Source organism: Microplitis demolitor, chromosome 2, assembly GCF_026212275.2.
Source record: "Microplitis demolitor isolate Queensland-Clemson2020A chromosome 2, iyMicDemo2.1a, whole genome shotgun sequence".
In the NCBI taxonomy this organism is placed as follows: Eukaryota; Metazoa; Arthropoda; class Insecta; order Hymenoptera; family Braconidae; genus Microplitis; species Microplitis demolitor.
The window spans coordinates 4,390,604-4,418,243 of NC_068546.1; the positions used below are offsets into that span (position 1 = coordinate 4,390,604).

Here is a 27,640-nt window from a genome sequence, read left to right on the forward strand (position 1 = left end):
CGGTTTTCCTGTTTTCAGGTTTGCGTTAGAATTTAAATTTTTAATAATATTTATTATTGATTTTGAATGATGCAATAAACTTCTGCGTTCCCTACCTACTTTACGTCGTGTTTGAAATACAGATATCTTTTCTTTTTTTTGAAAAAGCTTTTGTGGTGAAAACGAGGCCTACGACTCCATGCGGCGTGGGTGTGAAGAGCGCTGTGATGATCACAACCCAACATTCTGCTTTAAAGTAAGAAATATTTTAAATACTGATAAAAATTAAAACAGTGTCATGCCCGTGTTGTGTTTGGATAAATCCCGAATCACATTTAATTGACCGGAACTGATAAGAGTCACGGTCACGTCAAAATAGAATCTAAAAATTATAAGGGCTCCTATTGAAAGCGTAATTAGTATTGTGACAGGTATGAAGTAATTAACGCCGCAAAGCAAGCAAAGATTAGAGTTGTGGAATTAAATAAACACCAAGTTATATGTCTTTACTTTTATTCTGTAGCTATTTGTTTTTTTGACTTATTCTACATAACCTCAATGCAAACGCAACCCGCACTCTATTCGATTCTACCCCTCATCGAGCTGATAGGTTTTTACAAAGCATTGCTTACGTAATGCCATATTTCATATCTTCAAAATCCAACTATGTTTCAACAACCGACCTAGAATGAAAAGTGATATTAAAAGAAACATATTTCTTTTTGATAGTTTTGCTTAACATATTGCAGCTCAACAAATACCGACATCATCAAAATAAGTCAATAAGGATGATGAAATTTGAAGTCAGCTAAATTATTATTTTGTTTTAACTTTAATTCTTCGAATTGTCGATTTTTGACCTACATATTAACGCTCGGTAAATATAATATTAAAACGTGACTAATGACATGTATTATTGTTTTTGAACTAAAAGTTCTCATCACCGACAAAGGAAAAACCAGTGCTCGTTTACCGATAAGGTTTATCAAAATATACAATACAATACCAATTTAATATAGTGGAAACCTAAAACATGCAAACCTTCTCAATAAGACAATTTATAGATAAATTGAGAAAAATATAGATAGCCCGAACTGGGAATCGAACCCAGACCATGTCGGTATCGCGCCGAGTGCTCTACCAGTTGAGCTATCCGGCACTATACTATATTCCGTTCAATTTTATCTATAACTTATTGAGCCACACCGTCCATCGTACGGTATTAACACCAATTTAATATAGTGGAAACCTAAAACATGCAAACCTTCTCAATAAGACAATTTATAGATAAATTGAGAAAAATATAGATAGCCCGAACTGGGAATCGAACCCAGACCATGTCGGTATCGCGCCGAGTGCTCTACCAGTTGAGCTATCCGGCACTATACTATATTCCGTTCAATTTTATCTATAACTTATTGAGCCACACCGTCCATCGTACGGTATTAACACCAATTTAATATAGTGGAAACCTAAAACATGCAAACCTTCTCAATAAGACAATTTATAGATAAATTGAGAAAAATATAGATAGCCCGAACTGGGAATCGAACCCAGACCATGTCGGTATCGCGCCGAGTGCTCTACCAGTTGAGCTATCCGGCACTATACTATATTCCGTTCAATTTTATCTATAACTTATTGAGCCACACCGTCCATCGTACGGTATTAATACCAATTTAATATAGTGGAAACCTAAAACATGCAAACCTTCTCAATAAGACAATTTATAGATAAATTGAGAAAAATATAGATAGCCCGAACTGGGAATCGAACCCAGACCATGTCGGTATCGCGCCGAGTGCTCTACCAGTTGAGCTATCCGGCACTATACTATATTCCGTTCAATTTTATCTATAACTTATTGAGCCACACCGTCCATCGTACGGTATTAACACCAATTTAATATAGTGGAAACCTAAAACATGCAAACCAATATACAATACCTAAAAGTATACTAAATACGAGCTTGTTCCCTGGTGATTGCACCCCACACCATTAACCGTAATGCCTGATGATTTCATACAAACTGATAAGAGCCATGTATAAATAGCCTGACGAATTAAATTACTCCAGAGTGGCATGTACATTGACACTGGCATCATGTCGAACAACATTTTCCTGTTTGCATTTTTCGCTCTCGTCGGCTTGACACGTAAGTACAAATAATATGTGTGATAAATATATCTTTATTATTTAACAATATTTTAGGTATAGAGATGAGCACAAACTATTTTAATTTTTTTGTTTCAAGGGATTGAAGCAATGCCTACTAAAGGAAGTGAAGGGACCTGGGACGTGGATTACGAAGATCAAGAACACACAGGCATTACATGCAGAGAAAACGAGCATTACAACAGCACGCGGATAGAGTGTGAAGATGAGTGCAACGATCGTAATAACAAACTATGCTACCGGGTAAGATATTTTTTGTACTGCTATTACGACTAATCAAGTATGCGTACGTTTCTCTCAAGTAATTTCCAAAAACAAGTCCATAGAGATCAAAGTATTAAAAATTAGATAAACATAAGGTCATTAATCTTCACTTCATATACAATACCTATTATAGTCTTACCTTAATTTTATTTTCTAACTTATTTCTTTGTTACAGTTCCAGCAATTCTGTTGGTGCAACGAGGGTTACATACGAAATTCATCACACATTTGTGTAAAACTTGAAGATTGCCTTAAGGACGAAGAACAGAAATCAGAGACTTTAGCATCCAGTGCCAACAATGATTCTTCAAAACGGCTTGAAGATGATCTAAAATTATTCTCACATGATTCGGTTTCACATACCTCTTTAGAACCTGAAACGCAAGCACAGAAGTTTAACGGAATAATCGATCAAGAAACTCTTGATTTGGTGTTTGGAAAACCTGAAAACTCTTGGGCTGAAAATAAACCCTTAGAAACTAAAACGCAAGCACAGAAGTTTAACGGAAAAATCGATCAAGAAACTCTTGATTTGGTGTTTGGAAAACCTAAAAACTCTTCGGCTGAAAAGAAACCCTTAGAAACTGAAACGCAAGCACAGAAGTTTAACGGAATAATCGATCAAGAAACTCTTGATTAGCTGTTTGGAAAACCTGAAAACTCTTCGGCTGAGGAACCACCAGCAGAAGTTTAAATCGACGTAAAATAGTCTTAATAACATAGTAATAAGAATCATTCGTTAAAATCAGTGTAATGTTTCCTAGTTGATAAGTAAACTAATGTACGATTACGATACCATATTCATGTAATACAATAAGAGAGATAAATAAAAAATAGTTTTTAAAAAGTAGAATTTGTATTTGACATCTGATTTTCTGTTGTATTTGACATTACTACCCCTATAAGTAGTCCATCAAAAAGAACTGTGGAAGGTTCTAGCAACATGCAATCCTACATGGACTTCTCTTATCATTATCCATAGAATAATTCTCATGTATGAAGAAGAATCATTCCAACACATTTCCGTCAAACTTGAGTTCTACTAGAATCTATTTGGAATCTGTTAGAGTTGTTTTATGATGCCTAGATTGTAATGTTGAAAATTTCTGCCTGGCAACCATTCCTAGTAGGGCTTGACAATATATGTATGGAATCTTCATACATTTCCAGCTATAGGGTACTAGTAATGTTCGTCAAGTCGAAAATTTCAGTGTAGAAGAATTTGAACATGGTTGTTCAGTAAAGTAAGACTAAATAAAGTAAGACAGATCAAAAACCGTCATGGACTCGTATTCAAATAAAATGAGAATAGTATTACTGTGTGTTCCAAAAAGATTTAAGTCTCTTACAAAATATTGTATCTATGTAACAAGTTTCACTCAAAATTTATTTCCTTTTTCAGCTTATAGGACGAGAAGTATAGTCTTCGTTTTTTAAAACATATAGAAGAGAGAAAACTTTTGTTTAGTTTTAATGAGAACGTAAATAGGCAAGATAAGCTGGTACCGCTGACGTCAGTCCAAACCACCAGTAGGCATCGTTATCATTTAAACCTATACCGTAAACGAATAACAGGATAACCGCACATGTTTTTATGCACATTGAATTCCTAAATAAAGGATCGAATACAGAAAATTAAAATTAATGTTAGCTGCTGTTTATACTATAAAAGTAAGACTGTATGCGTGATTGAAGTCGCATAATCGAATCCATATATAATAATATTTACCATAACTACACTTATTAGCAACTCAGTGTTGACTACGAGCATACTGCAGCATGTTGTTAAACAGGATTCCTACTTTTTCTGGTTATTGCAACCATTATTTGCGGTATAAGGCCTTTTTTTTTTAAAGAAAATAAATGATGAAATAAAATAAATAATCATTATCGATCATTACTTTGTTTGATTGTCCTTTATTCGGTATTTTAAAGATGAAAAATCCGGGGATCTCAAGTTTTCTAACAGAAGGTCCACTGTCAATAAATCATTTGACAGAATAAAATAGTTCTACGTCTATTTTTGAGGATTTAAAGCCCAGTCATCCAACAAAATCTCTTATGGTAAACACCCACCCAAATACACACACATGCATACACACATTAATTTTATGGATCTCAAAGGTCATAATTATTCAGCTGCATTGGACAATAGGTCCTTGGTCACTAGTCTATTAAATAGATATTACAGTAAATCATTACGCTAGCAGAAAGTGGTCAAAGCGTTTAAGCATTACATTAACTTCTCATTTCGTAGCAAATTTGCTAGTAGTCAACTCACTTGCACATAAAACGCCTAACACCAACAATTAGAACTTATTAATAATCCGTAATTACTAGCGCATGCGTCATTAACGTCTCGATATGGGATCCCCGCATAACCGGGTTTGCCTTAGTAACATTCATTTATTCCTCTGTGTGGACGTCAAGCTCATCATAACATGTTACTAAACGGAAATATATTGTTTTTCTTATTCGCTGCTATTGATATTACATGTAAGTATAAATAGATCATGTGTGTAACAATAGTATACAACATACCAAGGAAAAAAAGTGGGACATTCCGATCCGAGTGTGTAATTGCCTACCTGTACCAATAGAGAGAGTATTGTGTTTTTTACCAGATCTGCACTTGGAAGTTTAAATGCTTGCCTTTGTTAAATAGGACAAGAATCTAAACATCCAGTGCTTCTATGGTGAACAATGAATTGACTTCTTTATATTCCTAGTGGAGGTTTAACTAAATAGATAATATTTAACATTACTGTTGTTTTTTCTTAAGTTATTGGCGCGCTACCGGCTGAATCTGGTCAAAATGGAGTGACGAATCAATTTGGACCCACAGGGGTACCACTGCAGACAGTTTCTCAACTTCACTATCTACTGTGTGGAAAATATGCAGTTTTAAATAAAACTATGCGAGCTCTGGAAGTTCGTTGCTACGACAACAAGCCAGATCCCGAATACAAGGTAAAACTCTTTATTTTCCTTAACTATTGTTGCCACCAACTCACATCGACCTATTAATTATTAATTCGGAAATAAAGTTGTATAGCTGCGTGGTAACAAATAAATTCTATTGTCATTATAACCTTGAAGCGGAAAGCGATAAAAGTAAACTATTGACGCCTCGTGGCGCCCGTTATATATTTTCATACATCGTACGTTATAAATTGTCATGTTTTCCAGCTTTCTCCGCCTGATTGTGGATGCTTAGATGGTTACATGCGGAATTCAGCCAACGTTTGCATTAAAGCTTCAGACTGCGTTCCAGTGCCCAATGGATCCAGTTCCTCAAGAAGTGAATCAGTGGGCAAAGGCATTGTATTTATTATTTGCAGCGGAGTCGTTGGTATCAGTTACATTATGTCATATATCGTGAACATGTATGCTATTGTGTATGTCTTTCGTTCTCAGTTATCTGCTAAAAATTGGATGGTTAAATAAATTAAATAAGTATCAACTATTACTATTTTGTTTAATTTTCCATTATCTAGTATTTTAGAGATAAAAAGTCAGAAGAATCCAAACTGTCTAACAAAAAAATCTCTGTAAAATAATAATTTATAGAGCAGAATAAAGTTCTATGTCTAATATACGAGTTAACGAATACTCTGTATGCAAGTAAAACCTATTGACTACAGAAAAAAAAGGATTTTTTTCTATCGATACTCAAATTAGCCGTGTAAACAACTCTAACTACAAAACTGTCACTATATACAAAGTGAGATTGACATTAGGGGAGATGAACATACAGTAACACCGCTACCATACGATACCACGAAGATTTTTGATTCGCAGTCTTATACAAGTTACATTAGCAGTATCTTTCACCGATGATCTTTCGGGTTTAAAATTGCAATACTCTGGCGCTAGCTTCTGGATCAAAATATGAAGCAATATTGCACAATTCATATGCAAGATATGTGTTACTAATTTCTTACAGCGAATTTTAGTTAATTTTGAACACTATGACGCAATAATATTGTAAGCAAATCTTACGCAAGCATTGCTTAATATTGTCACTAAGGAACTAGTCCGAAATGTCAAAAATGTCAATTGACGATTCACGACGATTTAAAACTATCAAAAACTTAATCGTTTTAAATTCTCTCGAATCGTTAGTTGACGATTCACCACGATTAAAAACGATTAAAAATTTAATCGTTTTTAATCTTCTTTAATAATCAATTGACGATTCACGACGATTTAAAACGATTAAAAATTTAATCGTTTTTAATCATCAATTGACGATTCATGACGATTTGTGACGATTAAAACAGTTTTAATCGTCACAAATCGTTTTGTTTAATCAGGGTAATTTGAACCAGTGACTCAAATTAGTGTTATCATAATACCTATATCCTGCCGGGACGTTGATAGCGGCTAACATTAGTTCTCGGTATGAGTTTTCGAAGTCATGTTTTCCTGGTTTGGTATCCATTAGGTAGTGTGAGTCAGATAAATAGTAATAGTTATACTACTTTAGTTCTGACCAAGTGTCCCTGCTAAATCCATGCGACTGAAATCTTTGAAAGCAAAAGACAACAGGGTCACTGCAGCCAGCTACCCTAGCGGCAGTTTCTTCAACCAATGAATCCGTGTTTCTGTGATTAACTATCAGCATTTTCCTAATCTTGGCAGTGTCTGAGTACTTAAATAATTTAGAGTTTAAATGAGGGTGTGAAGAATAATACGAATACGTTAATATGCAAAATTATTGTTTATTAGTAATTTATCAGTCCGTTAATTAGTCCAATTTCCATTTATATGTTACGCTCTACATGCCGATGATTGTTTCAGAGAACTCCAAGTTTTCAGATACATTGGGACAGTCTTCAACTTTGATGCAAGTATCTGATTTATCTCTAACGTACCCCTTTTCACACCAGCATACTGTTGTAAACTGTAACAAAAAAAAACAAATAGCTACAGAATAAAAGTAAAGACATATAACTTGGTGTTTATTTAATTCCACAACTCTAAACTTTGCTTGCTTTGCGGCGTTAATTACTTCATACCTGTCACAATACTAATTACGCTTTCAATAGGAGCCCTTATAATTTTTAGATTCTATTTTGACGTGACCGTGACTCTTATCAGTTCCGGTCAATTAAATGTGATTCGGGATTTATCCAAACACAACACGGGCATGACACTGTTTTAATTTTTATCAGTATTTAAAATATTTCTTACTTTAAAGCAGAATGTTGGGTTGTGATCATCACAGCGCTCTTCACACCCACGCCGCATGGAGTCGTAGGCCTCGTTTTCACCACAAAAGCCATCTTTCCAAGAGTCACTGTTGATGGGCGAAGTTTCGATCCCTTAAAAAAATAAAAAAATAATATTAATACCTATTTCACTAGCTAATATCTAGATGGTGGTGTTGAATAAAAAAATATTACACATATTGGATATACATATATTATTTATACTTACCAATAAAGGCGATGCAAGCGACGAGCAGAACAAGTGCGAACTTTTCTGACATCATGTGGCCTTTAGTATTAACTTCTTTCCTACGATAAAGTTAATTAACGACTATAACTTAGATTAATATTGCAACTGGTTATATAGGCACAACAATTAATTTTGATGACGTAAAAGAGTTACTCAACTATTTTTCTATCTAGCTGTATGCCTAAATATGAACTCTAGTTTGTCATAATTTCAATATTTTCATAATATTTTTCAACGTTTATCGGGCGTACATTCCGATGCGGTTTTCCTGTTTTCAGGTTTGCGTTAGAATTTAAATTTTTAATAATATTTATTATTGATTTTGAATGATGCAATAAACTTCTGCGTTCCCTACCTACTTTACGTCGTGTTTGAAATACAGATATCTTTTCTTTTTTTTGAAAAAGCTTTTGTGGTGAAAACGAGGCCTACGACTCCATGCGGCGTGGGTGTGAAGAGCGCTGTGATGATCACAACCCAACATTCTGCTTTAAAGTAAGAAATATTTTAAATACTGATAAAAATTAAAACAGTGTCATGCCCGTGTTGTGTTTGGATAAATCCCGAATCACATTTAATTGACCGGAACTGATAAGAGTCACGGTCACGTCAAAATAGAATCTAAAAATTATAAGGGCTCCTATTGAAAGCGTAATTAGTATTGTGACAGGTATGAAGTAATTAACGCCACAAAGCAAGCAAAGATTAGAGTTGTGGAATTAAATAAACACCAAGTTATATGTCTTTACTTTTATTCTGTAGCTATTTGTTTTTTTGACTTATTCTACATAACCTCAATGCAAACGCAACCCGCACTCTATTCGATTCTACCCCTCATCGAGCTGATAGGTTTTTACAAAGCATTGCTTACGTAATGCCATATTTCATATCTTCAAAATCCAACTATGTTTCAACAACCGACCTAGAATGAAAAGTGATATTAAAAGAAACATATTTCTTTTTGATAGTTTTGCTTAACATATTGCAGCTCAACAAATACCGACATCATCAAAATAAGTCAATAAGGATGATGAAATTTGAAGTCAGCTAAATTATTATTTTGTTTTAACTTTAATTCTTCGAATTGTCGATTTTTGACCTACATATTAACGCTCGGTAAATATAATATTAAAACGTGACTAATGACATGTATTATTGTTTTTGAACTAAAAGTTCTCATCACCGACAAAGGAAAAACCAGTGCTCGTTTACCGATAAGGTTTATCAAAATATACAATACAATACCAATTTAATATAGTGGAAACCTAAAACATGCAAACCTTCTCAATAAGACAATTTATAGATAAATTGAGAAAAATATAGATAGCCCGAACTGGGAATCGAACCCAGACCATGTCGGTATCGCGCCGAGTGCTCTACCAGTTGAGCTATCCGGCACTATACTATATTCCGTTCAATTTTATCTATAACTTATTGAGCCACACCGTCCATCGTACGGTATTAACACCAATTTAATATAGTGGAAACCTAAAACATGCAAACCTTCTCAATAAGACAATTTATAGATAAATTGAGAAAAATATAGATAGCCCGAACTGGGAATCGAACCCAGACCATGTCGGTATCGCGCCGAGTGCTCTACCAGTTGAGCTATCCGGCACTATACTATATTCCGTTCAATTTTATCTATAACTTATTGAGCCACACCGTCCATCGTACGGTATTAACACCAATTTAATATAGTGGAAACCTAAAACATGCAAACCTTCTCAATAAGACAATTTATAGATAAATTGAGAAAAATATAGATAGCCCGAACTGGGAATCGAACCCAGACCATGTCGGTATCGCGCCGAGTGCTCTACCAGTTGAGCTATCCGGCACTATACTATATTCCGTTCAATTTTATCTATAACTTATTGAGCCACACCGTCCATCGTACGGTATTAATACCAATTTAATATAGTGGAAACCTAAAACATGCAAACCTTCTCAATAAGACAATTTATAGATAAATTGAGAAAAATATAGATAGCCCGAACTGGGAATCGAACCCAGACCATGTCGGTATCGCGCCGAGTGCTCTACCAGTTGAGCTATCCGGCACTATACTATATTCCGTTCAATTTTATCTATAACTTATTGAGCCACACCGTCCATCGTACGGTATTAACACCAATTTAATATAGTGGAAACCTAAAACATGCAAACCAATATACAATACCTAAAAGTATACTAAATACGAGCTTGTTCCCTGGTGATTGCACCCCACACCATTAACCGTAATGCCTGATGATTTCATACAAACTGATAAGAGCCATGTATAAATAGCCTGACGAATTAAATTACTCCAGAGTGGCATGTACATTGACACTGGCATCATGTCGAACAACATTTTCCTGTTTGCATTTTTCGCTCTCGTCGGCTTGACACGTAAGTACAAATAATATGTGTGATAAATATATCTTTATTATTTAACAATATTTTAGGTATAGAGATGAGCACAAACTATTTTAATTTTTTTGTTTCAAGGGATTGAAGCAATGCCTACTAAAGGAAGTGAAGGGACCTGGGACGTGGATTACGAAGATCAAGAACACACAGGCATTACATGCAGAGAAAACGAGCATTACAACAGCACGCGGATAGAGTGTGAAGATGAGTGCAACGATCGTAATAACAAACTATGCTACCGGGTAAGATATTTTTTGTACTGCTATTACGACTAATCAAGTATGCGTACGTTTCTCTCAAGTAATTTCCAAAAACAAGTCCATAGAGATCAAAGTATTAAAAATTAGATAAACATAAGGTCATTAATCTTCACTTCATATACAATACCTATTATAGTCTTACCTTAATTTTATTTTCTAACTTATTTCTTTGTTACAGTTCCAGCAATTCTGTTGGTGCAACGAGGGTTACATACGAAATTCATCACACATTTGTGTAAAACTTGAAGATTGCCTTAAGGACGAAGAACAGAAATCAGAGACTTTAGCATCCAGTGCCAACAATGATTCTTCAAAACGGCTTGAAGATGATCTAAAATTATTCTCACATGATTCGGTTTCACATACCTCTTTAGAACCTGAAACGCAAGCACAGAAGTTTAACGGAATAATCGATCAAGAAACTCTTGATTTGGTGTTTGGAAAACCTGAAAACTCTTCGGCTGATAATAAACCCTTAGAAACTAAAACGCAAGCACAGAAGTTTAACGGAATAATCAATGAAGAAACTCTTGATTTGGTGTTTGGAAAACCTGAAAACTCTTGGGCTGAAAATAAACCCTTAGAAACTAAAACGCAAGCACAGAAGTTTAACGGAATAATCAATGAAGAAACTCTTGATTTGGTGTTTGGAAAACCTGAAAACTCTTGGGCTGAAAATAAACCCTTAGAAACTGAAACGCAAGCACAGAAGTTTAACGGAATAATCAATGAAGAAACTCTTGATTTGGTGTTTGGAAAACCTGAAAACTCTTGGGCTGAAAATAAACCCTTAGAAACTAAAACGCAAGCACAGAAGTTTAACGGAATAATCAATGAAGAAACTCTTGATTTGGTGTTTGGAAAACCTGAAAACTCTTGGGCTGAAAATAAACCCTTAGAAACTAAAACGCAAGCACAGAAGTTTAACGGAATAATCGATCAGTATACGAGAAGTATAGTCTTCGTTTTTTAAAACATATAGAAGAGAGAAAACTTTTGTTTAGTTTTAATGAGAACGTAAATAGGCAAGATAAGCTGGTACCGCTGACGTCAGTCCAAACCACCAGTAGGCATCGTTATCATTTAAACCTATACCGTAAACGAATAACAGGATAACCGCACATGTTTTTATGCACATTGAATGCCTAAATAAAGGATCGAATACAGAAAATTAAAATTAATGTTAGCTGCTGTTTATACTATAAAAGTAAGACTGTATGCGTGATTGAAGTCGCATAATCGAATCCATATATAATAATATTTACCATAACTACACTTATTAGCAACTCAGTGTTGACTACGAGCATACTGCAGCATGTTGTTAAACAGGATTCCTACTTTTTCTGGTTATTGCAACCATTATTTGCGGTATAAGGCCTTTTTTTTTTAAAGAAAATAAATGATGAAATAAAATAAATAATCATTATCGATCATTACTTTGTTTGATTGTCCTTTATTCGGTATTTTAAAGATGAAAAATCCGGGGATCTCAAGTTTTCTAACAGAAGGTCCACTGTCAATAAATCATTTGACAGAATAAAATAGTTCTACGTCTATTTTTGAGGATTTAAAGCCTAGTCATCCAACAAAATCTCTTATGGTAAACACCCACCCAAATACACACACATGCATACACACATTAATTTTATGGATCTCAAAGGTCATAATTATTCAGCTGCATTGGACAATAGGTCCTTGGTCACTAGTCTATTCAATAGATATTACAGTAAATCATTACGCTAGCAGAAAGTGGTCAAAGCGTTTAAGCATTACATTAACTTCTCATTTCGTAGCAAATTTGCTAGTAGTCAACTCACTTGCACATAAAACGCCTAACACCAACAATTAGAACTTATTAATAATCCGTAATTACTAGCGCATGCGTCATTAACGTCTCGATATGGGATCCCCGCATAACCGGGTTTGCCTTAGTAACATTCATTTATTCCTCTGTGTGGACGTCAAGCTCATCATAACATGTTACTAAACGGAAATATATTGTTTTTCTTATTCGCTGCTATTGATATTACATGTAAGTATAAATAGATCATGTGTGTAACAATAGTATACAACATACCAAGGAAAAAAAGTGGGACATTCCGATCCGAGTGTGTAATTGCCTACCTGTACCAATAGAGAGAGTATTGTGTTTTTTACCAGATCTGCACTTGGAAGTTTAAATGCTTGCCTTTGTTAAATAGGACAAGAATCTAAACATCCAGTGCTTCTATGGTGAACAATGAATTGACTTCTTTATATTCCTAGTGGAGGTTTAACTAAATAGATAATATTTAACATTACTGTTGTTTTTTCTTAAGTTATTGGCGCGCTACCGGCTGAATCTGGTCAAAATGGAGTGACGAATCAATTTGGACCCACAGGGGTACCACTGCAGACAGTTTCTCAACTTCACTATCTACTGTGTGGAAAATATGCAGTTTTAAATAAAACTATGCGAGCTCTGGAAGTTCGTTGCTACGACAACAAGCCAGATCCCGAATACAAGGTAAAACTCTTTATTTTCCTTAACTATTGTTGCCACCAACTCACATCGACCTATTAATTATTAATTCGGAAATAAAGTTGTATAGCTGCGTGGTAACAAATAAATTCTATTGTCATTATAACCTTGAAGCGGAAAGCGATAAAAGTAAACTATTGACGCCTCGTGGCGCCCGTTATATATTTTCATACATCGTACGTTATAAATTGTCATGTTTTCCAGCTTTCTCCGCCTGATTGTGGATGCTTAGATGGTTACATGCGGAATTCAGCCAACGTTTGCATTAAAGCTTCAGACTGCGTTCCAGTGCCCAATGGATCCAGTTCCTCAAGAAGTGAATCAGTGGGCAAAGGCATTGTATTTATTATTTGCAGCGGAGTCGTTGGTATCAGTTACATTATGTCATATATCGTGAACATGTATGCTATTGTGTATGTCTTTCGTTCTCAGTTATCTGCTAAAAATTGGATGGTTAAATAAATTAAATAAGTATCAACTATTACTATTTTGTTTAATTTTCCATTATCTAGTATTTTAGAGATAAAAAGTCAGAAGAATCCAAACTGTCTAACAAAAAAATCTCTGTAAAATAATAATTTATAGAGCAGAATAAAGTTCTATGTCTAATATACGAGTTAACGAATACTCTGTATGCAAGTAAAACCTATTGACTACAGAAAAAAAAGGATTTTTTTCTATCGATACTCAAATTAGCCGTGTAAACAACTCTAACTACAAAACTGTCACTATATACAAAGTGAGATTGACATTAGGGGAGATGAACATACAGTAACACCGCTACCATACGATACCACGAAGATTTTTGATTCGCAGTCTTATACAAGTTACATTAGCAGTATCTTTCACCGATGATCTTTCGGGTTTAAAATTGCAATACTCTGGCGCTAGCTTCTGGATCAAAATATGAAGCAATATTGCACAATTCATATGCAAGATATGTGTTACTAATTTCTTACAGCGAATTTTAGTTAATTTTGAACACTATGACGCAATAATATTGTAAGCAAATCTTACGCAAGCATTGCTTAATATTGTCACTAAGGAACTAGTCCGAAATGTCAAAAATGTCAATTGACGATTCACGACGATTTAAAACTATCAAAAACTTAATCGTTTTAAATTCTCTCGAATCGTTAGTTGACGATTCACCACGATTAAAAACGATTAAAAATTTAATCGTTTTTAATCTTCTTTAATAATCAATTGACGATTCACGACGATTTAAAACGATTAAAAATTTAATCGTTTTTAATCATCAATTGACGATTCATGACGATTTGTGACGATTAAAACAGTTTTAATCGTCACAAATCGTTTTGTTTAATCAGGGTAATTTGAACCAGTGACTCAAATTAGTGTTATCATAATACCTATATCCTGCCGGGACGTTGATAGCGGCTAACATTAGTTCTCGGTATGAGTTTTCGAAGTCATGTTTTCCTGGTTTGGTATCCATTAGGTAGTGTGAGTCAGATAAATAGTAATAGTTATACTACTTTAGTTCTGACCAAGTGTCCCTGCTAAATCCATGCGACTGAAATCTTTGAAAGCAAAAGACAACAGGGTCACTGCAGCCAGCTACCCTAGCGGCAGTTTCTTCAACCAATGAATCCGTGTTTCTGTGATTAACTATCAGCATTTTCCTAATCTTGGCAGTGTCTGAGTACTTAAATAATTTAGAGTTTAAATGAGGGTGTGAAGAATAATACGAATACGTTAATATGCAAAATTATTGTTTATTAGTAATTTATCAGTCCGTTAATTAGTCCAATTTCCATTTATATGTTACGCTCTACATGCCGATGATTGTTTCAGAGAACTCCAAGTTTTCAGATACATTGGGACAGTCTTCAACTTTGATGCAAGTATCTGATTTATCTCTAACGTACCCCTTTTCACACCAGCATACTGTTGTAAACTGTAACAAAAAAAAACAAATAGCTACAGAATAAAAGTAAAGACATATAACTTGGTGTTTATTTAATTCCACAACTCTAATCTTTGCTTGCTTTGCGGCGTTAATTACTTCATACCTGTCACAATACTAATTACGCTTTCAATAGGAGCCCTTATAATTTTTAGATTCTATTTTGACGTGACCGTGACTCTTATCAGTTCCGGTCAATTAAATGTGATTCGGGATTTATCCAAACACAACACGGGCATGACACTGTTTTAATTTTTATCAGTATTTAAAATATTTCTTACTTTAAAGCAGAATGTTGGGTTGTGATCATCACAGCGCTCTTCACACCCACGCCGCATGGAGTCGTAGGCCTCGTTTTCACCACAAAAGCCATCTTTCCAAGAGTCACTGTTGATGGGCGAAGTTTCGATCCCTTAAAAAAATAAAAAAATAATATTAATACCTATTTCACTAGCTAATATCTAGATGGTGGTGTTGAATAAAAAAATATTACACATATTGGATATACATATATTATTTATACTTACCAATAAAGGCGATGCAAGCGACGAGCAGAACAAGTGCGAACTTTTCTGACATCATGTGGCCTTTAGTATTAACTTCTTTCCTACGATAAAGTTAATTAACGACTATAACTTAGATTAATATTGCAACTGGTTATATAGGCACAACAATTAATTTTGATGACGTAAAAGAGTTACTCAACTATTTTTCTATCTAGCTGTATGCCTAAATATGAACTCTAGTTTGTCATAATTTCAATATTTTCATAATATTTTTCAACGTTTATCGGGCGTACATTCCGATGCGGTTTTCCTGTTTTCAGGTTTGCGTTAGAATTTAAATTTTTAATAATATTTATTATTGATTTTGAATGATGCAATAAACTTCTGCGTTCCCTACCTACTTTACGTCGTGTTTGAAATACAGATATCTTTTCTTTTTTTTGAAAAAGCTTTTGTGGTGAAAACGAGGCCTACGACTCCATGCGGCGTGGGTGTGAAGAGCGCTGTGATGATCACAACCCAACATTCTGCTTTAAAGTAAGAAATATTTTAAATACTGATAAAAATTAAAACAGTGTCATGCCCGTGTTGTGTTTGGATAAATCCCGAATCACATTTAATTGACCGGAACTGATAAGAGTCACGGTCACGTCAAAATAGAATCTAAAAATTATAAGGGCTCCTATTGAAAGCGTAATTAGTATTGTGACAGGTATGAAGTAATTAACGCCGCAAAGCAAGCAAAGATTAGAGTTGTGGAATTAAATAAACACCAAGTTATATGTCTTTACTTTTATTCTGTAGCTATTTGTTTTTTTTTGTTACAGTTTACAACAGTATGCTGGTGTGAAAAGGGGTACGTTAGAGATAAATCAGATACTTGCATCAAAGTTGAAGACTGTCCCAATGTATCTGAAAACTTGGAGTTCTCTGAAACAATCATCGGCATGTAGAGCGTAACATATAAATGGAAATTGGACTAATTAACGGACTGATAAATTACTAATAAACAATAATTTTGCATATTAACGTATTCGTATTATTCTTCACACCCTCATTTAAACTCTAAATTATTTAAGTACTCAGACACTGCCAAGATTAGGAAAATGCTGATAGTTAATCACAGAAACACGGATTCATTGGTTGAAGAAACTGCCGCTAGGGTAGCTGGCTGCAGTGACCCTGTTGTCTTTTGCTTTCAAAGATTCCAGTCGCATGGATTTAGCAGGGACACTTGGTCAGAACTAAAGTAGTATAACTATTACTATTTATCTGACTCACACTACCTAATGGATACCAAACCAGGAAAACATGACTTCGAAAACTCATACCGAGAACTAATGTTAGCCGCTATCAGCGTCCCGGCAGGATATAGGTATTATGATAACACTAATTTGAGTCACTGGTTCAAATTACCCTGATTAAACAAAACGATTTGTGACGATTAAAACTGTTTTAATCGTCACAAATCGTCATGAATCGTCAATTGATGATTAAAAACGATTAAATTTTTAATCGTTTTAAATCGTCGTGAATCGTCAATTGATTATTAAAGAAGATTAAAAACGATTAAATTTTTAATCGTTTTTAATCGTGGTGAATCGTCAACTAACGATTCGAGAGAATTTAAAACGATTAAGTTTTTGATAGTTTTAAATCGTCGTGAATCGTCAATTGACGATTCGACAGGATTAAAAAAGATTAAAAATTTAATCGTTTTTTATCTTCTTTAATAATTAATAGACGATTCGTGACGATTAAAAATTTCAAGTCGTCATGAATCGTTTTTAATCTTTATTCGGAACCAGAAATTACAATATTATTTTACGATTAAAGACGATTCATGACGATTTAAAATTTCAAATCGTCATGAATCGTTTTTAATCTTCCATCAGAACCAGAAATTATAATATTATTTTACGATTAAAGATGATTCATGACGATTAAAAATTTCAAATCGTCATGAATCGTTTTTAATCGTAAAATAATATTGTAATTTCTGGTTCCGATTGAAGATTAAAAACGATTCATGACGATTAAAAATTTTAATCGTCATGAATCGTTTTAAATCGTAAAATAATAAATCGTCTTTTGACGATTTAGGACGATTAAATCTGAAACTCCATGACGATTATGACGATTAAAGACGATTAATTAAATCGTTTTGTTTAATCAGGGTAAATTAACCGAAATGTAATAATCGGTTATTGGAACAGGATAGCAGATCAGAGTGGAACGCATTTTCTAACTAAATATAAAGTAGGTTTCAAAGTAAAGCATTAAAGGTTCTACTGACAGCGACTTGATACTCGGATATAGACATTTTTTTTTAAAAAGCCGAGCTGAAAATTACTATTATTAATATATATTGCTATGTATATAACCGTTTAATGATTAATCATTTGTGGTGGCACACAAAAAACCCAAACACACGGAACTGATAAGAGGTAATATTGACGTCTGGTCAAGTTAGGCATGATGTTATTACTCACCATTTCCAGTTGATAACACTGACCGTTTCTAGGCCGAGTAAATGATAGTCCTTATATATGTACATTTAACAGTCATTAATTTAGAAGTAACATAACTTAATTGTAAAATTGTCTCAACTATAATTACTTTACTTTACACAGTATAACTTCGAAAAATACTTGTCACTAATACTATTGCACGACTCATGATGCGAAGCATCTATGCGAATTGCATAATAATGTCAATTCGCTCTTTATAAGACAGACGAATACATGCTGTTTTTTTTAATAAATACGTCACAAAAAGATCCATTTGGTCTGCAGATAGGTAAATATTTACCAGATCATCTTTGAAGACACAATAAAAATTATTTGAATAATAGGCTGCATACAATAAACAAATAACAATAACAATAACAATTGTTATTTATAGAACCGTTTAATAATGAATCATTACTGGCGACATACAAGAAAAACCCAAACAATATGGATCTGATGAGAGGTTATAGGTCTGGTCAAGCTAAACAAAATATTATAACTCATCATTGGCGGTTGATAGTATTGACTGTTTCCAGGCCTAGTAAATGATTTAGAAATAATAATTAAATAGACTATACTAGTAGCATTTATAGCTCGAAATGCCTGTCAGAGTTTCAAAATGATGTTTCATTTGATTCCAACTTGACGGTTTTTTCAAGTGATTCTTAGAGCCTAACTTTAGCCGCAATACTAATTGAAACAACTTTTTTCTTTTGTATTCGTTGTTTTTTACTAATGCGCATCATTATAAACGACTTGAGTAATTGCGTTAATTAACTTTTATCATTTATATTCTACCTAAATATCAACTCTTATTTACATTGGTGCCTATGGATTAAAGCCGAATGCTAATAGACGTCTTTAGTTATATTTGAATGAGTAAATTAACGTTTCAAACGATTTAAAGTTGTGATTTCATTGGGTCTAGTAACATGATTAAGCTAGTATTGCTTACTTATTTATGCGTTATTCTAATAGCTTTTTAAATTATAAATCTAAATAATATTTGAATGGGTATTGTTATCGCTGTGTTAAAAACGCGTGGAATCGAAACAATAACAGAATAATAATTTTTTATAGTTTTATTCTTATTATCAGTTACATCACGGGGAAGAATATATATATATATATATATATATATATATATATATATATATATATATATATATATATATACCCCCCCTAAACTGTGTCTCTAATAAAAGCATGAAAAAAAATATTAAATAATTATTTGACCAAAGTTATCAAGTCTAATATCATAATGTCGTAGTATATAAATCAATTTCTTATTCTTTTGTCTAGAAACTTTAAGACAGATATAAAAGAACAGCATAAAAGCACATAAGTGGTGTCATAATATTGCCAGCTAAGCAGAAAATGATTCATTCGAATTGGAACAGAATAACCAACATATCCAAGTTATCATTGCTAACCAATTGAATGAGCTAATTAGTCATTGAATACAATGATTGGTAACATAGTATCAACGATAATCGTTGGAAGTGCTGGAATAGTGGTGAGGATTAGGAAGTATAAGACAGAATTATTATGAGATGAGCGTCTGCTCTGTTTGGATTTTTGAGAGTGACTGTACAATAATGAGTAAGTGTAATCAATGCCCTATGGACTGAGGTTTTGTATGTCCTATACATTATGTACGAGAGAAAATGATGTTTGCATATGTGTCATCGTTCTCAACAATAACTAATCGAAACATATTGAATGATGATATATTACCTATCCTTTGCTTTTAAATAATAATTATCAAATTTAAGAATGAACGAGAATTTTAACACACTAATAATGCCCGAAGCAAGTTTTCATTCAAAATATCGTATGTTATATGTAGAAATTAGTATAGTGCAAACTTTTAAAATGAAAACACTGAAATATATCTCAGATTAAAAACTTTAATTTATTTTAAATTCTAAATTAATATTTGTGATTACTCACCGAAATTATTAATTAGATAGACTTACCATGCGTCCTAAATATTGATAATAAATAACAAACAATTAACAACTGCCCCAAATAATGAATGATAATACATGGCAACTTAAAGGCATTTCTTCTCATTTTTTAAATCAGATTAAGCTAAACAATTAATCAGTGTAAAAATTAGTGAGCAGGCCTAGTGCAATCTTATTGTTTTGCTGATACCGACATAAAAAAATACACAGAAAGAAAATTATAGGAAGTATTCCTATGTATTATGAGAATGGTTCCCATAATGGTATAGGAATTGTACCCATACTATTATAGGAATGGTTCCTATATTTTATAAGAACCATCCCTATATCATTATGGGAACCATTCCCATAATATTATAGGAACAGTTCCTATAATATTATAGGAATGGTTCCCATATCATTATGGGAATGGTTCCCATAATATTATAAGAATGGTTCCCCTAAGAGTACAGGGATGGTTCCTATAAAATATAGGAACCATTCCTATAATAGTATGGGTACAATTCCTATACCATTATGGGAACCATTCCCATAATACATGGGAACACTTCCTATAATTTTTTTCCCGTGAAGAAGTAATTTTCACACTTTTCTTTGAATTAATATTTTCACGATAGCATGGGAATCATTCCCATAATATTATAAGAACCATTCCTAGAAATTATAGGAACCATTCCTATAATATTATAGGAATGGTTTCTCTAATTTCTAGGAAAGATTTCTATAATTTATTGGAATCGTTCCTATATATTATGGGAGTGATTCCCATAGTATTATAGGAAGTATTCCCATAAATTATAGGAACTATTCTTATAATTATGGGTAACATTCCCATAATTATAGGAACTGCTCCCATAATTTATGATCGTCATTCCTATACTGATATAGGATGAAATTTCACAAAATTATAGGAACCATTCCTACAATTTTCTTTCCGTGTAATAACAGTAATGGTAATATGGAAGATATCCCTATAATGTGGGTCAAATTTCTTTTAAATATCGTTGTATTCTCTTTTTTCTTTAGTAAAACTTACCATGTTGATAAAGCAAAATTTTCTATGTCAACAAAGGAATTTCCCCAAGCAAAATGAGAAAAATTCCCATATTTTCACTGATTCAATTTTAGAGAATAAGTATTAATAAACTTTTTAAAAATTATCGCTTACAATATTTACATATAATAAAGAAAAGAAAGAACGATAAATGACATTTTAGTTTTTCTAATAAATATAATTAATATGTAATATATAAAAATACAAAAAAATTGGTTAGTAATTTAACGTAGTTATTTATAAAAAAAATAAAATACTGGTTGATAACATGGGATATGATTATATACAAAAAGTAAGTCAGTACTTTAAAAAACTCGAGTTAAAAGACGCGTTTAGCTGGATTTCCTGATTAGTTTTCCATGTGATAAGTTCCTTTTCAAAGTTCGATTGGTTCTTGGACTTGATGGAACTGAGCCATCTATTGAATAACGGCCGCTTGTGATTTTCATTACTGAAAGGTTTTTTATTCTCGACCATCAATCGGTAATATCGAATAATGGTGTGCACTCCAATCCACAAAATTGATATAATTGAGCCAAGAATTTTCCATACGTCAGAAATATTTTGCGAATGCAAACTGAGTTCTTTTCTCAATCCTTGTTTCCGTGAGTCAAAAGAAAGGAATCTTGGTATTATTGAGTCATAATTGAAATTACAGTAGGGATCCAATACGAAAAAAGTCCATATTATCAATACAAAACTGAATGAAAGTGGTATATTCCAGCCTAATCTTGATCGGAAATCGAATCCTCGTAGAATACGTAGTCCGCCTTTGTCATCTGGAAATATTTGATAATGACAATTTTAAAATTAGAAAGAAAACAATAGACTCAAGTAAAATGGCGGCAAAAAGTTACGAGTTTCAGTATACAGTCACGGTCTTACAAATTTGAATTCATGTATAATTTAAACTGAAGCTATTTTACCAACATTTCTTCCATTTGCGTATGTATAATTTAATAACTCACCTTCTACATTACTGAGAACAGATAACAATATTTGAGTCAACAAAACTAAAACAACAAAAGAAAGACTTCCATCTGGAATAGATATTACTCTTCCCAAATCAACTATAGTTCCATTGTAATTAACAATTTTCTGTTGCGTGTTTTCAATAAGAGTTATATTATGCTGTTTGAATGAATCTACAAAATGTAGTACAATATCTACAGGATTATCACCAGTTATGTATAAAATAGTAAATGAACTGACTAAAAAGACGGTAATCCTCCACTGTGAAGCTAATGCATCTGTATAATGTCGTACAGGATAAAGTTGTTCACGTGCTGTATTGAAAGTACGAATATAACCTAAATGAAAAGAACACACATTATTATTATTATTATTATCATCAGTTGTGTATAATGACCCGCATGGAAAAGCTAATATATACACTGAGAAAAAAAAGTACTACTTTCGAAACAAGAATTTCTTGGTTCAAGAAATCCGTTCAAAATATTTATTTTATTATTATTAATTATCAATTTCTTGAGAAAAGAGCATCAAATTTATTTTTGTTATTATATGAATTTGATATTATATTATGAGTAAACAAAAGAATAGCTTTACTTGAATTAAATAAAAATTATTTCCTTCAATTCTACGAATTCTTGAGACAAAATTATATATTCTTGAAAGTTATCAAGAATATATGTTCTTGTATCAAGTAAATGTTCTTAACAAAAGTATTTTTTTTCTCAGTGTAGTGTTAAAAGTATATAGAAAAATATATGGTGAATATGTGATAAATATATAGCGGCAAAAATATCTATACGGAAAAATATATGTTTTTTACACATATTGGATTATATATTTATAATAATATATTTACCCATATATAATGTTTTGTATTTTTCCATATATATTATCTCATATAATGCTCAACATATTCTTGCCATATAAGTATAATATAATAAACTTGATATATACTTTCATATATTTTGATCCATATAATTAGTGGTATATGGTCTCTATATAATTGATTATATATGAGAGAATTTATATGGTTAAAAATATATGGTTCGCAGTAGATTGGAATTATATTTTGCCAATATATTAAAACTTATATTTTTCGCTATATATTAAAAATTTTATTTTTTCATTATCCTTTTCCGATTTCTACACAATTCCACAAAAAAAAGTCAAGTTTATTATTTGTTTTCTTTTCATGGACCTTACATTTACTGAATAACTAACGCAATAACCTAAGAAAAGTAAAAAAAGTGCCATATAATTTACAATATACTGGAAACCATATATTTTGCAGTATACTGAAAAACATATATAAAAATACAAAAAATACTATATATTAATTAATATACTACTTTCAATATAATATATCAATATAAAGAAAGTTATATTAAAATATATATGTGAAACATACATAAAAAATTCATATATTGATAAATATATTGGTAATATATTCTAGCAATATATTTTTATTTAATATATTATCATATATTAATACGGCAAAAATATTAGTATTATTTTATACATTGTACAATATATCACATTATAATATTAATATATTTTATCATATATGTTTTCACATATAGAGCTTTTTCATGCGGGGAGGCTTTCCATTCCAAAATCGACAGTCACTATTACTATTCAAAATGGCCTGCCTCATTCGTGATCAAATTATTTATTTTTATTATTATAGTTACCAGTAGGACTGAGTATAGAATAAGAAACATCCTGCCAAAATCCAAAAAATATGAAACTAGATGACAGAATGATAATCCAAAAACTATTATCATAAATAGTGCTGTCATGTAACGAAAACACAATATTCTCGATAGCTAAATTTGCTAAAATAATAACATCTCCAACAATAAACACAATGTTATTTTTAGCGTTTCTTCTGTCAGAAAATCTCGATATCAGATTGAGCAGTCCCATGTCAAATACGAACCAAACACACAGCAACCAAAATCGCATAATATCAATTTCCGGTAGGATAACAAAAATCATCAATGTTATTCCAATCACATGAAAAGTTTCGGGAACTAGCACTGATAATAATTGAAGTCTTGATGGTTGTTCTTTTGATTTGTAGAAACATACAAATGAGTTTATCATCTCGGGAACAATGAAAGCAATCATCAAACACGAGATCCACATAATTCGTTCACTTTTAGATTGAACAAGAAAATATTTCTTCATTTCATTTCTGTTGGAATTTTTAATACAGTGCACTGTGTGATTAGGCTCCAATTGTGATGTCATAGATAGCAAAGTGGATCTAGATACAAGACAGCTTATGAAAAATAATGTTCTGTACGAAAATAATGCCAACACTGATAACAACTTGGTTAATTTTCTTTTTAACCTTCTCACTGACGACGGAATACTAGGCAAGCTGTTGAATGATTTATTCATTTTATCCACGAAGCTTAGACTGTAAAAAAAAAATTACCGTAATTAGATGAATTTTTGAATCCAACAATGGTTTTGTTTAAATAATTACCTATTAAAGTCATCATTCGTCAATGGAAGCTTGTCATTGTCCGAGAAATCGTCATCATTTTTTAGATCCGAGTACATATCGTCAATTTTTTTATCCTCAGGCAGCGTTTTATATATACTTAGTCTGAAAAATTATAAATAGTTATGAAAAATAACTTTTAAAATATATCAATTTTATATTTTTTTATCGAATTATTCGAAATTATTGCTGAAATGGAATGAATAATAAATGGAAAATAAGACCAGTCAATTTCATTGAAATCAATATGATATTTTATGAAATGTATGTCTTGATTAATTTTTGTTTGATGAAAACAGAAAATTTTACTGAAAAATGGAAATTAAAAAAATGTAACCATGTCAGGGCAGCTGCCCGAAATACAAGGATCAAATATTCCCATATATGGAGCATAAATAGATTATACGTGGTTTTATATTTTCCATACGTGATTAATATATGTTCCATGTATGAACTATATGTATTGCGTATATGGATCATATATGTTTCAATTATAATTTATATATGGTCTATATGTTCTAAATATGAATCGTATACTCTGATGATATATATTTTATATATGAAACATATATGGATCCGTATATGACTCATACATGAAATATATATCATCTATAAATAAATCATGTATGCTTTATATACTCGAGTCACAAAAATTAAGGGATAAGGTAAATGTCCCTATACCGGAACAAGACCCAATACCGGAACGATTTGATAATCATTATATTATATTTCAACTCGTACGCGATGAAACTAAATAAAACTTTCTTTATTTGAAACCTTAATCTTTCAGTTAAAAAATAAGATATAAAATAGATTTTAGAAAATAATTAAAATATAAAAAAAAAATGTAAATTAGAGCAATAGTCTCGGATTCATGACTTTTTCATGTCTCTTAATGGTTTTGCTAAGAAATCAGTCAATGGTATTAAGCTTATAGAAAATGCATAGAATTACTTTTCAATAATTTTTTTTTTTTGTATATGCATCTTGAATGACATAAAATTCAAGAAAACATATTAAAAATATGAAAAAAATAGTATTATTATATTAATTTTACTGTTCGTCTATTGGTACACCAAAATGAACCCGTGCCCAGTACCGGAACAGCCAATCATATTAATGTTATCGATAGACATTAACGGTGAGTTTTATTGACTGGCTAAATCAAGTACAACATTAATTATTTCTGGAGCCCTAATATTTAATGCAGTATGTATAATTGTTATACGAAATATATTAAGTATAGATAAACTCTAATTTAAATCATACAAAATTAATTTTTGTTTTTAGTTTTTTTTTTCAATTATTTTTCTAGTATAACCTCAAATGATTTATTTTGTTTCTATTCTTTAGTTCAAAATATTTATTTTCATTAAATATTCAATCATTTTAAAATTTTAAATACATTTTACATTATGGGTGTGATATAGCAGACATCAGACAAATTCAAAATTATTAATAAATCGAGTAAATAATTAATAATATAAAATTTTAAAAAATGCAAATTCAAAAAATTTTGAAATTAATAGTGCTTTTTTTGTAAATATTATTTTTTTAATTATTTATCTTATTTATTTATAATTTTAAAGTTCTCTGACGCCTGCTACATTCATACTCGTTTTACATTAATATTATTTAATAATTATTAATATTTTCACCATGAATAAATGCAAAAAATAACTTATTTTATTTACTGTTCCGGTATTAGGACAACCGAATTCCCGTATTGGGACACGGCTATTTTAGCGTTCCGGTATTGGGTCTTTTGGGTGTCATAGAAAAAAATTTTTTTTTTATATTAAATTTAAGAAAAATGAACTAATTTGATTATTTTTGAATTGGTAAATGTCTATTCTATATGATGTAATAAATTATTTTGGTTTATAATTTATTTGAATATTTTTAAAACGATAAAAATCAGTCATATACCCTTCGTCGTTCCGGTATTGGGACATTTACCTTACTGAAAAATTTAAAAATTTTAAATGATTTCTAACAAGCCATAACTTGAAGGCATTATTATTAAAAAGCATTAAATTTCCTGAAAGAACTTCATGTAAAATTATAAAAAAAAACTTATTGAAGCCCGTAGACCGTATATGAAACGAGCAAAAATTTGGGAGTTTTTTTTTTCACAGTTTTCTCAGAATTATTTCGGAACCATGCATGAAAAAAAAATTATTAAGTTTAGATTTAAAATTTCAATACTTAAAGCTACAATTTGTTTCTTTTGTTTTTGCTATGTGACATTTTTTTCCAAATTAAAGTCTGTTGAAAATCATTTAAAAATTTTGAATTTTTATAACATCTTAATTTTCGTGACAAAGAATTTGAATCATCAAATAATTATTTTCTGATTAGTAATAATTTAATTTAGCCGCATTTGTTTTTGCAAAAAACTATCAGGCAGCTTTAAAAATTTGTTTTATAATTTTCTAATTAATAGTTAGATGTCTCATTTTCAATACAAAGAACATTTTCACGCATGCGCACAAGTATATTGCTGTCTCACTTCTACATTATACTACTGTATTTATTTGGAAAAACATGGAATGAATAATTTCACAGGAAATTTTGCAAAACTTATTAAATATGTTTTTTTTTGTCGACAACTAATGCAATAAATTTAAAATTTATTTTATTTTAATTTCATAAATATAATTTACGACATATATATTTATATATATATATATATATTTAAACATATATAAACACCAATGAGATAACTCATAGGCTTATGAAATAAAATTGAACAGAGTAGATTAATTTTCAAAAATATTAAAAATCACTTACTTTTTTAATATATTAAATTAATATTGTTTTTTTGAGGATTAAACATTTACACAAGGCGGAAAACGCTGAAAAAACTTAGCGTCACTATGCCACGGACAGATACACATAAAGTACAGCGAGAGAAAATGTGATTTTGACCATTTTGGTCCTTTGCTTACACAAAACCTAATCCTCGGACTGACCTGCTGAGAATCCTGAGAATAACAATATCCCCACTTTTTTCTCTTGAGTTTGACGTCACATAAAATTCTAACATTTTAAAAGGGATGTTTTGAAGGCACTATTTTTAGAAATAAAATTACAGCGAGCAGGC

General features: G+C 31.6%; 3 protein-coding genes across 6 annotated transcripts; 2 read left to right on the plus strand and 1 right to left on the minus strand.

Moving 5' to 3' along the window:
* The first annotated feature begins 1,578 nt into the window (after positions 1 to 1,578).
* LOC128669049 (uncharacterized) lies at positions 1,579 to 4,315 on the plus strand. The gene is made up of 3 exons (XM_053743226.1): positions 1,579 to 2,134; positions 2,234 to 2,397; positions 2,594 to 4,315. Exons 1-3 carry the CDS (start codon positions 2,062 to 2,064, stop codon positions 3,056 to 3,058), a joined length of 702 nt encoding a protein of 233 aa, XP_053599201.1. The 5' UTR covers positions 1,579 to 2,061; the 3' UTR covers positions 3,059 to 4,315.
* A 5,401-nt stretch (positions 4,316 to 9,716) lies between these two features.
* Positions 9,717 to 17,170, plus strand: LOC128669070 (uncharacterized). 2 transcript variants are annotated; one of them, XM_053743254.1, is made up of 3 exons: positions 9,717 to 10,275; positions 10,375 to 10,538; positions 10,735 to 11,989. In XM_053743254.1, the coding sequence occupies exons 1-3, from the start codon at positions 10,203 to 10,205 to the stop codon at positions 11,527 to 11,529; spliced, it is 1,032 nt and encodes a 343-aa protein (XP_053599229.1). In that variant the 5' UTR covers positions 9,717 to 10,202; the 3' UTR covers positions 11,530 to 11,989. The 2 variants fall into 2 exon arrangements, 1 of the variants encoding a protein (XP_053599229.1); XR_008404600.1 differs by lacking the exons at positions 9,717 to 10,275; positions 10,375 to 10,538 and adding exons at positions 10,545 to 10,654; positions 16,341 to 17,170 and having other exon boundaries at positions 10,735 to 16,050.
* Positions 17,171 to 21,275: 4,105 nt separating this feature from the next.
* LOC103580220 (chitin synthase chs-2) lies at positions 21,276 to 27,598 on the minus strand. Of its 3 annotated transcripts, none has more exons than XM_008561901.2 (5): positions 27,328 to 27,598; positions 24,517 to 24,639; positions 23,714 to 24,447; positions 22,016 to 22,357; positions 21,276 to 21,826 (listed from the first exon to the last, which is right to left on the minus strand). In XM_008561901.2, exons 2-5 carry the CDS (start codon positions 24,591 to 24,593, stop codon positions 21,345 to 21,347), a joined length of 1,635 nt encoding a protein of 544 aa, XP_008560123.1. In that variant the 5' UTR covers positions 24,594 to 24,639; positions 27,328 to 27,598; the 3' UTR covers positions 21,276 to 21,344. The 3 variants fall into 3 exon arrangements, with proteins under 3 accessions (XP_008560123.1, XP_008560121.1, XP_008560124.1); XM_008561899.2 differs by having other exon boundaries at positions 27,510 to 27,597; XM_008561902.2 differs by having other exon boundaries at positions 27,486 to 27,496.
* Between the last annotated feature and the right edge of the window lie 42 nt (positions 27,599 to 27,640).

What these genes read in the sequence shown, in the direction of transcription:
- LOC128669049 (XM_053743226.1), top strand. Translation starts at nt 2,062, where the DNA reads ATGTACATTGACACTGGCATCATGTCGAACAACATTTTCCTGTTTGCA. An exon ending in CGCTCTCGTCGGCTTGACAC is followed by an intron (nt 2,135 to 2,233) that starts GTAAGTACAAAT and finishes TTTTGTTTCAAG; the next exon opens with GGATTGAAGCAATGCCTACT. An exon ending in ATAACAAACTATGCTACCGG is followed by an intron (nt 2,398 to 2,593) that starts GTAAGATATTTT and finishes TCTTTGTTACAG; the next exon opens with TTCCAGCAATTCTGTTGGTG.
- LOC128669070 (XM_053743254.1), top strand. Translation starts at nt 10,203, where the DNA reads ATGTACATTGACACTGGCATCATGTCGAACAACATTTTCCTGTTTGCA. An exon ending in CGCTCTCGTCGGCTTGACAC is followed by an intron (nt 10,276 to 10,374) that starts GTAAGTACAAAT and finishes TTTTGTTTCAAG; the next exon opens with GGATTGAAGCAATGCCTACT. An exon ending in ATAACAAACTATGCTACCGG is followed by an intron (nt 10,539 to 10,734) that starts GTAAGATATTTT and finishes TCTTTGTTACAG; the next exon opens with TTCCAGCAATTCTGTTGGTG.
- LOC103580220 (XM_008561899.2), bottom strand. Translation starts at nt 27,583, where the DNA reads ATGTTAGAATTTTATGTGACGTCAAACTCAAGAGAAAAAAGTGGGGAT. An exon ending in ATTCTCAGGATTCTCAGCAG is followed by an intron (nt 24,640 to 27,509) that starts GTCAGTCCGAGG and finishes ATAATTTTTCAG; the next exon opens with ACTAAGTATATATAAAACGC. An exon ending in TTCTATACTCAGTCCTACTG is followed by an intron (nt 22,358 to 23,713) that starts GTAACTATAATA and finishes CTTTTCATTTAG; the next exon opens with GTTATATTCGTACTTTCAAT.